The sequence below is a fragment of the Lepeophtheirus salmonis genome, unplaced genomic scaffold (genome assembly GCF_016086655.4).
Source record: "Lepeophtheirus salmonis unplaced genomic scaffold, UVic_Lsal_1.4 unplaced_contig_783_pilon, whole genome shotgun sequence".
Taxonomy (NCBI): Eukaryota; Metazoa; Arthropoda; class Copepoda; order Siphonostomatoida; family Caligidae; genus Lepeophtheirus; species Lepeophtheirus salmonis.
Window position 1 is genome coordinate 32,866 of NW_027296056.1, and position 16,694 is coordinate 49,559.

The following is a 16,694-nucleotide window of genomic DNA, read 5'->3' on the forward strand; positions in this document are numbered from 1 at the left end:
TTCAGCACCATGCAGTTACAGTGTTCGCTATGGCAATCTTCTGAGGACCGCCAAGAACAACAAAGAGGAGCTAATAAAAAGCAAAAAGATCAATCAACCCGAATGATGCAACTCTCCTCACGGCAGTGAAAGGGGGCCGAGGTAGGACAGTGTGTCAAAGTCCCAGTTCCAAGCAGTGACCTTGGAAAAACAGATGCCTGCAATGTCTTGGTAGTTGTGATAAATGTAACAAAGATAGGATATTATAAAATAGGCACAAAAAATGGCGTCTTACAACAACTCTATTTCAGAAGCTAATTAGAGACATACAGGGAGTCATTCCTAAGTATAAATGAAGTTCCCAAAGAGACTGAAGTCACTTTGCAACAGAGCGCATCAATTCTGTCGGATGGAAAATGACAAGGATTTAAGGGGTGCAATTGCACAAACGCCAACCGTTGCGTAACAAATATGTACATTTGCAAAAAAAAATGTCAACTTCTGTAGTAGCAAATGCAATAATAGCGATTTATGTTGCAATAAATAGTTTATTCTGTTATTGTTTAATGTTTATTACCCATGTAAAAATAGTTCAATACAAACAATCCATCTTCAGAAAGATGAATTTAGAAATGATTATATTAGATGCTAAAGATTCTTTTGAAATAAGTTTTTTGGTTTTTTGAAGTTTTGAAAAAAATAATCAATATATATAAAATATACAACTGTGTAGTTCAAATATTATTAAAAAGGATGAACTTATTCATTAGATCATTACTTGTTGCTGTAGTAATCGTGATATGCCCACATTTTAGCACGTTCATTCAAATTGCTCACCTGTTAGGCATATATTATATTATAAAAAACAACTGAACCTGTCAGTTGTGGAGAAAGCTGCAAGAGGGTCATTGACCACAACAAAAGTTTCACATACTTTAACAGAACCCTCGAAGTATAACAGCAAAATCGTAAAGCCATTGAGAAATTAGGCATTAGAAATTTAGTCTAAGTATCCAATTGATGTTACTGGACGGTTAGATGACTTAAAAGAAGTCCACCCTTACTCTTTGAAAAGTGCCGAGGGTATGGTCATTAATGTTAATTTAAAATTGAAGGGAATCGATAAAACAAATTTTAACAGGAGAAAGAAAGTTACTATAACGTTGATTAATACTTTTAAACGTATCAAAGAAATCAAGGCAGTTGAGTTGTTAAAACAATTTGGCGAAATAACTGGTTACTATACCAAAAAGAATCCGTCCGACAGAGTGGCTGAGGATAAACATCAGAGCTATAAAGAGGGATGGAGATTATGTAGTGGAAATTGTGGCCAACCCTAATATGATTCCTAAGATTGTCACTATTGATGTTTGTCTAATCAAATTAAGATTTAAAGGAGCTCAATTGCAGTGCCAAAACTGTTTTAGCTTTGGGCATAACAAGCTCAACTACGAGAACGTAAAAATTAAAGCTCAGGTTTATGATAAGTCTTTAAAAGCTTCCCTGGCTTCAATGGACTAAGCAGATAATAATATATTGAAAAACAGTTCTAATATGATAGATAAATGAGGCCAGAATTCTTCTGAGGAGTAAAGGATTCATTAGTCTCTAGACCTCTCACTATTGAGAGTATATTGACTGAAGAAAGCACTAAAGAAGGTAGTGATAATACTCTTATGCCAAATAATTTACCAGAGAACGTGGAGACAAAGGAGCGTTTATTTTAGGCTAGTGCTGTCGATGATGCTGAAAAATCAAGCAAGACGGTTATAGTGAAGTTTTTGTGTCCATACAGAATGTTTGATAAGTGATAAGAATGGAAGAGAAAATGTAAATGACATCATTGAAGGTGAGGAAGAACAGTATAAATTTCAATGAAAATGCACACGTTATAATTTTATCTTTTTTTCAGTCAGGGAATACCTTCTGAAAAGATTTTTCAATCCAATCAGAGCCATTCTTTATCATGGAACTTTTAATATTATGTTAGATGGAGAACAGAGTGTAGTGTTTTGTAAAAGGTGCAGACAAGGATGTCTGGTCTCTCCTTTACTTTTCGTTACTGCAATAGAGTATTTAAATGACTCCTTGAAATGCAAGTATGGATGATTCGGAATCAATTTATGTGGAAACAGACACCTAATTGATCTATACACGGATGATGTTACTCTAATAGTAGAAAGGAATTCTGAAAGACAACTTTCAAAAAGGATTGAAAGACTTTTGTCCTTTTTTGACTAATTCTCAAGTATTTCAGGACCCAAAATAAATGTGGAAAAAACTTATATTTTCTTAAGATTCCCAATATACACTCGATCTTCTTCATAGGATTTACATATATCTATATAATATAAAAACACTTGTACGCTTCTCATTATTGAGAAGTATGATTTTTTTCATTGGGTGTAATGTATTATTTACATATATCTATATAATAATAGCAATACTTGTATGCTAGAGCACTCGAATCTAAAGGTATTGTTGTATACAGAACTCATCATATCCGAGCTACACATTTGTGTCTCCTCTAAAATATTAGGTTTTAGAAATGAGATAGATATTGCACAGTAGATTTTGAGAGTCCAAAGCTAACATACATATTAAAAGACTAGAGAATGTGGAGCTTACTTGTACTTGTTATAACCCTTAGTTTTTCTAACTTTGTATATTCATTTTCTACAGGTTAAATAATTATTTTGTTCTTTTTATATTGTTCAACACGCCTTCTGTTTATATATTGATAGTCTGGTATCAATCATGTGGTTTATCCCCTTTAAAGCAGAATAGGGGATGCACTCCAAATTCGAATAGGATAATAAACGGAGTAGTGGCAGAAGAAGGGGAAATACCTTGGCAAGTAGCCATTATTATTGTACATACGGGCATTATGAGAGCTAATTGGTGTGGAGGATCGATCATCAGTGCGAACTATGTTTTAACTGCTGGCATTGTTTTGAGGGAATAACTCAGGACGGTGTTAAATATTCTTATGATTTGGAATTGAATTCAGTAAGTATATATTAGTATATTTCATTCTAGTGACATATTTTGCTGTTCAACAATCTTGCTACAAAAATATTATATTCGTATAAGTATATAAGCGGAATTGCCCCTAGTAATTAGGGAAAACCTTGGTTCAGTGAGTGAAAAACAAGGAGAGCGATTTCACCTAGATATTAGCACAATGTAAAATCAATACCAAGGATTTTGGTATGAAAGCATAACGGCAGACCATTGATGAATCCTGTATTGTCACAATCCAGCCAAAATATACAAAAGGAAGACACATTCACAACGCTTTTAATCTTTTGTATATTTTGATTTGTGTTCCAAAAATGAGACTTTTTGCATAAAGTTAGATCTATGTCAATAATAATCTCAAAAAATTGATAAAAATTTAAAACCACTGTTTTTCAAAAACTCTGTACGTGCTAAAAAAAATCAGATTTAAAATCAGTGCAAAAAATGTGTGTAGCATGTGCTATTGAACCATTCGTGGGAGCGGGGGATATTATCTCCCTCTAAAGAAGAATTATTGCCTATTTTTGGCTTCAAATGATTTAAAAAGGCATCATAAAATATATATACATATATAAATATAATATTTTCCTGCACTAATGTTTTTTTTTTTAATGTAGAAGGTCTCCTCCTTATAGTAATAATTAAGTAGTGCCATGTGTCTCGCTCCTGCCTTCTCCTTTACACTCTTACACAAATCTCATCTCTTATTATTCTGTCCTCAAGAATGAAATTTACAGCAGGTTATATTATATATAGTACACCCGCCATCAACATTTCATTAAATACTACTAGATTGTTATTTCTTAGATCAAAATATATTTATGGTATACATCATGGAACACTATATGCAGTGTACTTGGTGAATTGTTGTCATAAATACAGACAGTCAGACTTTCATATAAGTACATAAAAACCAAATTAACTAAAGTTTACTCAAAAAATGATGGGGATCGCACTTGTGATTTTTGAGCTGTACAAAATCTTTTGTATTTGCATAGAAATATTTTTCTCATTTTTACCACTGTTCCTTTTGTAGGTATTCGCGGGAGGAAATCTAGAAAGGCAATCAGGAAAAGAATATAAGATGAGGAAGATTTTAGTACATCCAGCCTTTAAAAGGACAAAAGTTGGCGTTGTCAATGATATAGCAATCGTAACAATGATGGAGGATTTTGAATTTAGTTCAACCGTCCAAGTTATTTGTTTACCGTTATTTAATTCTTCAATTCCCAATATAGGATCTACTGTTGTAGGTAAGGATGAATAAGTATTTCGTGTTTACCTGAATAAATAATTGAAAAATAAACCAACTTTAATAGCTAGCGGATGGGGTGTAACGAGCTCTAAATGTACTTCATTTACTCCTAATCTTATGAGAACCGACTTGCAAGTCTACAGTTTTGACAGTCCAAGTTGCAGAGACTATTTACTACCTTACGCTCCAATATATTCAATCATGTGCATTCATAATCCCTTATCTTGTACTTGCCTTGGTGATTCAGGAGGTCCAATAACATTGGAAGTGGACGGAATATGTACATTAGTAGGCGTTACTTCTCAAGGGTATCAATGTGGAGAGGAGGGGTTTGGTTCCTTGTATATGAATGTTTCACACTTTTTGGATTGGATCACTGATAATATTTCAGTAAGTTACTTTCTCTAAATTAAAAAAAAATTAAAATATCGTTGATTTTTTATTCAGGAATCTTGCTCTAAACCGATAAACAAATAAAACTTGTTGACTAAGTCATGCCAGGGATTATATTTATTTATTTATTTTGAAATATATTTTCTTTTACTTTTAATAATGTACGTATTATGTACCTGCACATTCCACATAGATCTTTGTGTAGTAGCCCCTACTTTATGCTTAATTATTATAGTTTTAGATAATAAGATAATAATTTATAAGATAAAAAATAAATACAAGTCCCACTTCGTAAGTCCTAGGATTTGATGGGGCTTCTTCGACGCGTAATTACTCCGGGCAATACCGGGTACTATCGCTAGTTAAATAATAATAACAGCGTATGTTGTTTATTACATTTAGTGCCATATGTCTTGTTCCAGCCTTCTCCATATACTCTTTCTTTCGCTAGAAAGATATTAACCGGAGATGAAATTCCTGTGTATAATGGATATGTTAAAAAAACAGAAAATCAACATGGTAACCCTGACAATTTGAAGAATGTTTTAGAGGAGAGAAGGAATAACACTCATTGTATTTCATTAGATCAGATACAATCAGCTGTGACAAGGGAGGAAGGAGAGAAGGAAATAAATGTCACAGTAGAGAGTGAAATACAGTAGAACCATTGATTCTCCTACCATAGATTAAAATCCTATTCTCTCCTAGGAAAAATTAGAATTTTACTGATGGAGATAGTAGCATTGAATATTTGAAGAGGTTGCGTGTTTTCGAAAATATGACGCCAAGTCATACAATCTATGGTACCGTGACCGGTGATTTCATTCCAAGTAAATTCATCCTGTGGTTTTTCATTCCTGGACATTTCATTCCTACTTTGAAGAAGGATATTTAGTGACATCATAAGGTTTATGTTTCTAGACTAGTTAGCAATTTATAGGTTGGGCTATAGAGGGAGGGGGTATTGGCAGTGGCTTTATAGTATTTATGGAAAGAGAAATGACGTCATGATAAAATCATTTTGTAGGAGATGAAGAAATTTGTAGGCACTAATAAATTATGAAAGGAGTTTCATATTTGTGTTATGGAGTTGTTTAGGCTTGAGTTTGTGCAATTGGTCCGCTTAAATCCTTGCTGTCTGTTGCAAAGTAACTTCATTCTATTTGGGAACTTCATTATTATATAGGAATGACTCCTTGCATGGCTCAAATAGGTTTCTTATATCGAGTTGATTTAAGACGCAATTTTTGTCCCTAATTTATAATATCATGTATTTGTTACATTTATCACAACTACCAAGACGTTGCGGGCAACCGTTATTCCAGGGTCACTGCTTGGAACTAGGACTTTGACACACTGCCCAACCTCAGCCTCCTTTAACCAACGCGAGGAGAGTTGCATCATTCGGTTCGCTTGTTCTTTTTGCTTGTTATTAGCTCCTTTTTGTTGTTCTTGGCGGTCCTCAGCAGATTGGCAATGTGAGCACTTTATATTTGTCAAATCATCGTCATTTCCCCCAATGACAATGCTATCTCCCAGTCCCCAGTTCCTACCGTAGTTTCGTTATCGCCTGCTGAAGTAAGGGTACAGGGGGAGGGGGTAAAAAGTAACATTCTGACTCCCATTTTACTTTGAATGCATCCATTCCCATCGCTTTCTTGTCCCAGTACCTATGAAAAGTACCTCGGAAACTGACGGCATAGTATCGAGGCGAAGCAGTCTATCTCCGGGAGGAACTATATTTTCGTTAACATATTGAATATCCAGGGACATAGTACAAATTCCCAAATACTCAAAGCCTCCCTAGATAAGAAATCTGCTTTTACATTCTCCTTTGAGGGTATCCACACAAAAAGTAGTTTGATCTCTTTTTCCTCCAATCTTTTCCAAATCTGTACAATTAGATTGCACAGCCTGGAGTTTCCCGTTCCTCCCATATTCTTTAAATAAAACAGAGTGGCTATGTTATCAATAAAGAAAAGAACAGAAATATTTCTATCAATAATTCAGTGCTTAACAAAATTACTCGCAGGTCCAGCTTATTTATGTGAACGTCGTGCTTTTCATTCCAAATACCCTGGGATGTGTGTCCATCAGACAAAGATATACTATATCCTCTTCGGAACGCATCTGTTCTAACCTCTAAGACTGGGTAGAACGGCCGTGATAATGTACTATTGACATTTCTCCTAATAAAGGTTGACCACCACTTTAATTGCTCCTCTGCACTCGTAGAAATATCGATTGAATCCCTTCTTGGAAAATTTCAATCTCCCCACTTTAACAAGGACTTTATATCTCTATAATATACACGCACCAGTGCAACCACCGGTCTAATGCTCTCTAGTAAACCTAAAAAACCTTTGAGCGTTCTTCAGATAGATCTTATTCTTTTCCAGAAGAGAGATGGCAAGCTTGCTTACCTTCTCTTCCTTATCACGTGGGAGAAAAACCTGAAATAGGTTTGTATTCCATAACAGACCCAAGTACCCGATAGTTAAAGACGTCTGCAACGAGCTCTTTTTAAAATTAATAGAAACCCCAAGAAGACTAATAATGCACGCATATAGACAGGTATCTCTACGAGCTAAACTGTGTGAATCCCCTTGTAATATGATATCATACAAATATATGCTACACGATATATATAGCTCACCCCAAAATAGTTGATAACGGGTCTTAGTAACTTAGTGAATACCTGTGGAGCAGATGAGAGTCCTAAGCATAACTTTCTGAATTGGTACATCTTTCCCTTCAAACAGAAACTGAGATAAAGTCTTTTTTTTCATTAATCTGAAAAGAATTATATACGTTCTAAAAATCAATAGAACATTAAAAAAAAAATATTTTGAAACAATGTTTCAAAGAACGGACCGATTCCATTTTATACTTGGGTTTAAATATAAATTTATTCAAATCCTTTAAATTTATTATGACCATCCAACTTTCTTGTTTTTTTTCTTAATAGCAAACACACCAGACCAGATATTTTTATAAATTCTTGTTTTGGAAGTCATATTTGAGGTTTTTGTGTTTGAGTGGAGACGGACTTCCAAAGATTTGCGAATTAGCAGAAGGAATTATATGACGGTTTATTTCTCCCTTATTTTTGAAACACCCTTCCTTTGACGAGACTCTCTTAGAGGAAATCCCCATACCGAAAGTAGAGTGAATAATTAAAAGATGCCGAGGGACTAAGAGGTGTGCAATTTTGGAAAATTGAGTGACGTAGAGATATTCGTGGATTCGGTTTCATACCCAAAATAGTTCTTAGGAATACATGATAAAGTAGAATGATCCTGACAGAGATAATGCAAAGAATAAATCCTTTTACTTTCAATTTTCTCAATAATTTCACTTTCAATGGAAATTTAAACGGAAGTTTTCTCTTTCTTTTTCTAGAATCTGACTACAAAGCAAAAACTGCGAAATTTGCAATAGAAAGAATTTTAAAATACAATTTTTCAGAGTGTTACAAATGAAGTGACGCCAAACGGAAGAAAACGTACACCCACAGTTAAAGCTCATGGCAAAGATAAAGTATAAATCACGGAACTTTAAATCTTCTCACTCAAAGATTGTCAATGAAAATTCAAATGCCGATAAAAGGATTTCTTTATTCTAACTGATTTTGCAAAGGAACAGGCAGCCCCAGCTTGAGTCATGAAACACTAGATATCTACACGAATCATAGAGCAAAGTAACACATGTCACTGTGTGAAAGACATAACAAAATTCATTTTGAAACGTCAAAAAGTAAGTAGGTTAAATTTCATTCATGATTTATTTTGCTTAAATTTCTATAAAATACATTCATTCTCATATGGAAATTCTATGTACTTCAAACAATATTGGCAGATACTTTGTCTAAGAAAGAATTTTTCCTTTGTATAATTTGAAAACAAACTATTGTTACTGGCTGATGTTATGAAATGCGAGTAGATGAGATGAAAATAACGAAAGCACAAATATATTCAACAAAAGTTAATGCTGAAATACAAACAGAAAAATTATCGTTCTTAGACAAATTAATATCAAATTCCCGTAATTTGAATAAAATTATCAATACAATAAAAAGAATCAAGCGGTTAGCTTTAAAGATGAAAGAGCCGAGATGGGTAAGAGTTCAAAAGTTTCATAACCATGTCAGAAGTGATATGGGCGGAAATTACTTAAATCCAAAGAGCTCAAGAAAAATATTTCAACAGAGAAATATAAATTCTTAAGAAGAAAGGACTTGATAGTGAAAATAAGTTACCTAAAAATTCACCTGTATTCTGGGATGAGAAGGAAGAGGTGACGTGTAACATACTTTATTGAAAAATAAAATGCAAGTCCTTTTTTTTCCAAATGATCTTATATGTATAAGAAAAAACATTTGTTAGTAAGCTTTTTTAATAATATTTCATTAATGATTTTTCGAAAAGAATATTATATATTTATTTGAAAATAGTGTTCATATTTCATTTTATTGACTTTTTTATTAAATTTATATTTTTTTAAATTTCTAAAATGACTTTTTTTACAGTTCTACATATATTTATATGTTATTTTAATATAAAAAAATATTTTTCTTGTCTACATTGTAAAAATTGTAAAGAATCAAAGTTATGACTATTCATTGTATGAATGATAAATGTAATATTTGAGTGTGTGTAAAGAAAAAAATATATATTCAATATATATATTTTTTAACGAATAAAGTGAAAAGTGATCGTATTAATAATTACTAATCCTTTGTACAAAAAGTATTTTATGTGGAATTTAGTTTTTATAACAATAATAACTAGCATAACTGTATATAACATGCATCTTTTCTGAAATTTTCTATAAATGAAGACTATAAAAATCTACTTGATATTTTTTTTTATAATCGACATTTATTGCAAGCCAATATCAATGGTATAAATTGATAAAAATTTAACAAAAAGTATAATACTATTACTAAAATTAATGTTAGCTGAAACAAATACAATACTACTGTACGTCTGCTAAAGTATTAGGAAAAGTTTGTGGCTTGTCGACTCTGCACGCCTAAAGGTCATAAGATATAAATTTGAGGTTGTGTTGATTTTTAAAATTGTTCCGACATATTAAAGTTAATATTTTTTGTATCTAAGTGTATATTATGCTGGGATATGATGAAGAAGAAATAAGCACACAAATAGAGGGGTGAAGCACAATAATAATACATTCAAGGCTCCAGTTTAAATAATTATATGCATATGGGTTTTTTAAATGCCCTCACAGAAAAAAATTTAAGGCAGTAAAATAATATTTCACCCAGAAATGAAACATTGTCCCTCTTCTATTTGCTCCAGGATCACTGTGTCTTTTGTATCTTCTATTTTCTTGTTCATTAACTATATCTTTTAACTATGATATTAGACGTTTCTAAGCTCATTTCTGGAATATCATTTACATCATCTTGCTCCAGAAGATGTCAAATTCGTATTTCACCTTTCGTAAGATTAAGGAGTGTGTTTTGGGTACGAAGATTCCCTCTTTTTAATTTAAATCTACTCCTTTCTACAGATATTTTCAATCCATATCCCCTAAGGATTTAGGAGTATCGGTTCCACTCCTGCAACTTACGATACAGCATTAATCTGAGTAGGGAAAACGTCATTTTACTGTAACTTCAATTCGAATCTCAAGTCATGACAAAGACCTTGACTATTTTCATCGAGTCCTCAGAGTTCATTCATGTTTATTACTATAATATACTATATAGAGTCCATAGTATGAACGCTTTTCCTGAGTCCACGATATACTACCTTTAGAGCCTAATACGAGTCGCAGGACTTGGCTATGGAGTCCAAGTCAAGACTCGAGTCTTCAAAATATGGACTCAAGTTCAACACGAGTCCAAGTTCCCACCTCTGGCAATAATTGACCACCGTATCTTAAATAATACATTTATTATTATAATAACAATTAATAAATCCTAAATCTATAATTAAAAACTCATTTTCTCTTTGGAGGGATATTCTATTCAAATAAGAAAAAATCAAAGAACAAAATAATTTCTTATTTCTTCACAGCAATTTTAGAGTGTGAGGCGTCCTTCATCCCTGCCTCTTTATTAGATCCAAGTATTATACATGGGTGTTATTAAATGAAAAAAAAAAAAAAAAAAATACACAATGCATTTTCCTTGGCCTTTTGTCGTGAAATCTCCTCAATAAACTTATACACTGTTGAATAAAAGTTTTCAAAGCCTATAGGAAGCCATCCTCCTTTACATCGAATAGCATACATTATGGTAGAAAATCGTGATCATCCAGTCCTGTATAGTCACATCCCCCCCGTATTCATTTTTCATTTTTTCTTTCTAGGATGATATGGAGTCCCATGGTCCTCGAGCAGGCGTATAGAATAATTATAGAACTGGTTACGGTGTGGCCAGACTTCAATCTTGTGCATGGGAAGCCCTCTCATTCTTAATCTCAAGGATCTGTTGAAAGAGCTAATTGAGACATCCAGGACATTGGTATGATGTGGCAGCTTAATAATATGACAAATAAGTGGGCTGACGGATTGTAGTAAATGCAATATGCAAAGAATCGCTGCTTTCACTCTGTTATTGGGCTAACTCCATAAGAAACAATGTATGACCATCCAATACATGTCGGCACTCAAATTATGTTCCTCTACAATTGGAACTGTCGTAGTTTGAATAACGGAACCTACAGTTTTCTAGATGTGAATTGTACGACGTATAGTGACTGGAAAGGAATGAGCATAACACAAATATGACACTCCTTTCATAATTTATTAGTGCCTACAAATTTCTTCATCTCCTACAAAATGATTCCGTCTATCAATTTATATATTTTTTCGGCTAATGAATAGAAAAAATGATCCATCTTCCTTAGGTTTAAAAAAAATATTTTCTATTAATTAGAAGGGTCATTTTTGCCCTAAAACTTCAAACCCAATTTGAAGATAAATAAATAGTCCTAGTATTTATTAGTTACAACAAATTTCTTCATCTCATAAAAACTGATTCCGTTGATCAATTATTATATTATTTTCACTAATGAATATAAAAATGTTCCATCTTCTTCTGTAATGCATTTGCCTAATTATGAAATAGCTATTTGTTGTTTTAGTGACGTATAGACTAAATGTATTGAAAACAGATGCAGCTGTTCCTCTTTCACCTTTCGTCTCAAGTTGTTGATCATCAAAATAAGTAATCAGTCCCCTTTTCATTAGTCCCAGACTCCTAGTACTAATAGACGATGAAGAATAAGAGGAGTAATGACTGGATTTACTTATATTTCCTAAGCTATAAATAATATCAACGGATCGGGATTCCACCCCTACTCATTATTAAAGTTTTATCATGACGTCATTTCTCTTTCCATAAATACTATAAAGCCACTGCCAATCCCCCCTCCCTCTATAGCCCAACCTATAAATTGCTAACTAGTCTAGAAACATAAACCGTATGATGTCACTAAATATCCTTCTTCAAAATAGGAATGAAATGTCCAGGAATGAAAAACCACGGGATGAATTTACTTGGAATGAAATCACCGGTCACGGTACCATAGATTGTATGACTTGGCGTCATATTTTCGGAAACACGCAACCTCTTCAAATATTCAATGCTACTATCTCCATCAGTAAAATTCTAATTTTTCCTAGGAGAGAATAGGATTTTAATCTATGGTAGGAGAATCAATGGTTCTACTGTATTTCACTCTCTACTGTGACATTTATTTCCTTCTCTCCTTCCTCCCTTGTCACAGCTGATTGTATCTGATCTAATGAAATACAATGAGTGTTATTCCTTCTCTCCTCTAAAACATTCTTCAAATTGTCAGGGTTACCATGTTGATTTTCTGTTTTTTTAACATATCCATTATACACAGGAATTTCATCTCCGGTTAATATCTTTCTAGCGAAAGAAAGAGTATATGGAGAAGGCTGGAACAAGACATATGGCACTAAATGTAATAAACAACATACGCTGTTATTATTATTTAACTAGCGGTATTGCCCGGAGTAATTACGCGTCGAAGAAGCCCATCAAATCCTTGGACTTACGAAGTGGGACTTGTATTTATTTTTTATCTTATAAATTATTATCTTATTACCTAAAACTATAATAATTAAGCATAAAGTAGGGGCTACTACACAAAGATCTATGTGGAATGTGCAGGCACATAATACGTACATTATTAAAAGTAAAAGAAAATATATTTCAAAATAAATAAATAAATATAATCCCTGGCATGACTTAGTCAACAAGTTTTATTTGTTTATCGGTTTAGAGCAAGATTCCTGAATAAAAAATCAACGATATTTTAATTTTTTTTAAATTAAGAGAAAGTAACTTACTGAAATATTATCAGTGATCCAATCCAAAAAGTGTGAAACATTCATATACAAGGAACCAAACCCCTTCTCTCCACATTGATACCCTTGAGAAGTAACGCCTACTAATGTACATATTCCGTCCACTTCCAATGTTATTGGACCTCCTGAATCACCAAGGCAAGTACAAGATAAGGGATTATGAATGCACATGATTGAATAGTTTGGAGCGTAAGGTAGTAAATAGTCTCTGCAACTTGGACTGTCAAAACTGTAGACTTGCAAGTCGGTTCTCATAAGATTAGGAGTAAATGAAGTACATTTAGAGCTCGTTACACCCCATCCGCTAGCTATTAAAGTTGGTTTATTTTTCAATTATTTATTCAGGTAAACACGAAATACTTATTCATCCTTACCTACAACAGTAGATCCTATATTGGGAATTGAAGAATTAAATAACGGTAAACAAATAACTTGGACGGTTGAACTAAATTCAAAATCCTCCATCATTGTTACGATTGCTATATCATTGACAACGCCAACTTTTGTCCTTTTAAAGGCTGGATGTACTAAAATCTTCCTCATCTTATATTCTTTTCCTGATTGCATTCCTAGATTTCCTCCCGCGAATACCTACAAAAGGAACAGTGGTAAAAATGAGAAAAATATTTCTATGCAAATACAAAAATCACAAGTGCGATCCCCATCATTTTTTTAGTAAACTTTAGTTAATTTGGTTTTTATGTACTTATATGAAAGTCTGACTGTCTGTATTTATGACAACAATTCACCAAGTACACTGCATATAGTGTTCCATGATGTATACCATAAATATATTTTGATCTAAGAAATAACAATCTAGTAGTATTTAATGAAATGTTGATGGCGGGTGTACTATATATAATATAACCTGCTGTAAATTTCATTCTTGAGGACAGAATAATAAGAGATGGGATTTGTGTAAGAGTGTAAAGGAGAAGGCAGGAGCGAGACACATGGCACTACTTAATTATTACTATAAGGAGGAGACCTTCTACATTAAAAAAAACATTAGTGCAGGAAAATATTATATTTATATATGTATATATATTTTATGATGCCTTTTTAAATCATTTGACGCCAAAAATAGGCAATAATTCTTCTTTAGAGGGAGATGTTAATATCCCCCGCTCCCACGAATGGTTCAATAGCACATGCTACACGCATTTTTTGCACTGATTTTAAATCTGATTTTTTTAGCACGTACAGAGTTTTTGAAAAACAGTGGTTTTAAATTTTTATCAATTTTTTGAGATTATTATTGACATAGATCTAACTTTATGCAAAAAGTCTCATTTTTGGAACACAAATCAAAATATACAAAAGATTAAAAGCGTTGTGAATGTGTCTTCCTTTTGTATATTTTGGCTGGATTGTGACAATACAGGATTCATCAATGGTCTGCCGTTATGCTTTCATACCAAAATCCTTGGTATTGATTTTACATTGTGCTAATATCTAGGTGAAATCGCTCTCCTTGTTTTTCACTCACTGAACCAAGGTTTTCCCTAATTACTAGGGGCAATTCCGCTTATATACTTATACGAATATAATATTTTTGTAGCAAGATTGTTGAACAGCAAAATATGTCACTAGAATGAAATATACTAATATATACTTACTGAATTCAATTCCAAATCATAAGAATATTTAACACCGTCCTGAGTTATTCCCTCAAAACAATGCCCAGCAGTTAAAACATAGTTCGCACTGATGATCGATCCTCCACACCAATTAGCTTTCATAATGGCCGTATGTACAATAATAATGGCTACTTGCCAAGGTATTTCCCCTTCTTCTGCCACTACTCCGTTTATTATCCTATTCGAATTTGGAGTGCATCCCCTATTCTGCTTTAAAGGGGATAAACCACATGATTGATACCAGACTATCGATATATAAACAGAAGGCGTGTTGAATAATATAAAAAAGAACAAAATAATTATTTAACCTGTAGAAAATGAATATACAAAGTTAGAAAAACTAAGGGTTATAACAAGTACAAGTAAGCTCCACATTCTCTAGTCTTTTAATATGTATGTTAGCTTTGGACTCTTAAAATCTACTGTACAATATCTATCTCATTTCGAAAACCTAATATTTCAGAGGAGACACAAATGTGTAGCTCGGATATGATGAGTTCTGTATACAACAATACCTTTAGATTCGAGTGCTCTAGCATACAAGTATTGCTATTATTATATAGATATATGTAAATAATACATTACACCCAATGAAAAAAATCATACTTCTCAATAATGAGAAGCGTACAAGTGTTTTTATATTATATAGATATATGTAAATCCTATGAAGAAGATCGAGTGTATATTGGGAATCTTAAGAAAATATAAGTTTTTTCCACATTTATTTTGGGTCCTGAAATACTTGAGAATTAGTCAAAAAAGGACAAAAGTCTTTCAATCCTTTTTGAAAGTTGTCTTTCAGAATTCCTTTCTACTATTAGAGTAACATCATCCGTGTATAGATTAATTAGGTGTCTGTTTCCACATAAATTGATTCCGAATCATCCATACTTGCATTTCAAGGAGTCATTTAAATACTCTATTGCAGTAACGAAAAGTAAAGGAGAGACCAGACATCCTTGTCTGCACCTTTTACAAAACACTACACTCTGTTCTCCATCTAACATAATATTAAAAGTTCCATGATAAAGAATGGCTCTGATTGGATTGAAAAATCTTTTCAGAAGGTATTCCCTGACTGAAAAAAAGATAAAATTATAACGTGTGCATTTTCATTGAAATTTATACTGTTCTTCCTCACCTTCAATGATGTCATTTACATTTTCTCTTCCATTCTTATCACTAATCAGACATTCGGTATGTACATAAACTCTATTTGGGGCAGTATCACAAAAAACTTCACTAGAACGGTCTTACTTGATTTTTCAGTATCATCGACAGCACTAGCCTACAATAAACACTCCTTTGTCTCCACGTTCTCTGGTAAATTATTTGGCATAAGAGTATTATCACTACCTTCTTTAGTGCTTTCTTCAGTCAATATACTCTCAATAGTGAGAGGTCTAGAGACTAATGAATCCTGTACTCCTAAGAAGAATTCTGGCCTCATTTATCTATCATATTAGAACTGCTTTTCAATATACTATTATCTGATAAGTCCATTGAAGCCAGGGAAGCTCTTAAAGACTTATCATAAACTTGAGCTTTAATTCTTACGTTCTCGTAGTTGAACTTGTTATGCCCAAAGCTAAAACAGTTTTGGCACTGCAATTGAGCTCCTTTAAATCTTAATTTGATTAGACAAACATCAATAGTGACAATTTGAGGAATTATATCAGGCTTGGCCACTTATTTCCACTACATAATCTCCATCCCTCTTTATAGCTCTGATGTTTATCCTCAGCCACTCTGTCTGACGGATTTTTATTGGTAAAGTAACAAGTTATTTCGCTAAATTATTTTAACAACTCAACTGCCTTGATTTCATTGATACGTTTAAAAGTATTAATCAACGTTATAGTAACTTTCTTTCTCCTGTTAAAATTTGTTTTATCGATTCCCTTCAATTTTAAATTAACATCCATGGCCATACCCCTGGCACATTTCAAAGAGTAAGGGTGTACTTCTTTTAAGTTATCTAACTGTCCTCTTACATCAATTGGATACTTAGACTAAAAACATGCCTGTCCAAGACC

General features: G+C 33.0%; 1 protein-coding gene and 1 non-coding gene across 2 annotated transcripts; one reads left to right on the forward strand and one right to left on the reverse strand.

Moving 5' to 3' along the window:
* The first annotated feature begins 2,556 nt into the window (after positions 1 to 2,556).
* LOC121131514 (uncharacterized) lies at positions 2,557 to 4,808 on the forward strand. The gene is made up of 5 exons (XR_011784238.1): positions 2,557 to 2,661; positions 2,724 to 2,988; positions 4,037 to 4,253; positions 4,320 to 4,645; positions 4,703 to 4,808. It is a non-coding gene; the product is annotated as an uncharacterized protein (transcript).
* A 7,988-nt stretch (positions 4,809 to 12,796) lies between these two features.
* LOC121131513 (trypsin epsilon) lies at positions 12,797 to 15,120 on the reverse strand. The gene is made up of 5 exons (XM_040726938.2): positions 14,967 to 15,120; positions 14,638 to 14,903; positions 13,393 to 13,609; positions 13,001 to 13,326; positions 12,797 to 12,943 (listed from the first exon to the last, which is right to left on the reverse strand). Exons 1-5 carry the CDS (start codon positions 15,031 to 15,033, stop codon positions 12,914 to 12,916), a joined length of 906 nt encoding a protein of 301 aa, XP_040582872.1. The 5' UTR covers positions 15,034 to 15,120; the 3' UTR covers positions 12,797 to 12,913.
* Positions 15,121 to 16,694: the final 1,574 nt, after the last annotated feature.

Excerpts from the sequence above, each read along its gene's own strand:
- LOC121131513 (XM_040726938.2), bottom strand. The coding sequence starts at position 15,033 with ATGTGGAGCTTACTTGTACTTGTTATAACCCTTAGTTTTTCTAACTTT. Across the intron at positions 14,904-14,966 it reads TGTATATTCATTTTCTACAG|TCTGGTATCAATCATGTGGT; the intron begins GTTAAATAATTA and ends ATATATCGATAG. Across the intron at positions 12,944-13,000 it reads GGATCACTGATAATATTTCA|GAATCTTGCTCTAAACCGAT; the intron begins GTAAGTTACTTT and ends TTTTTTATTCAG.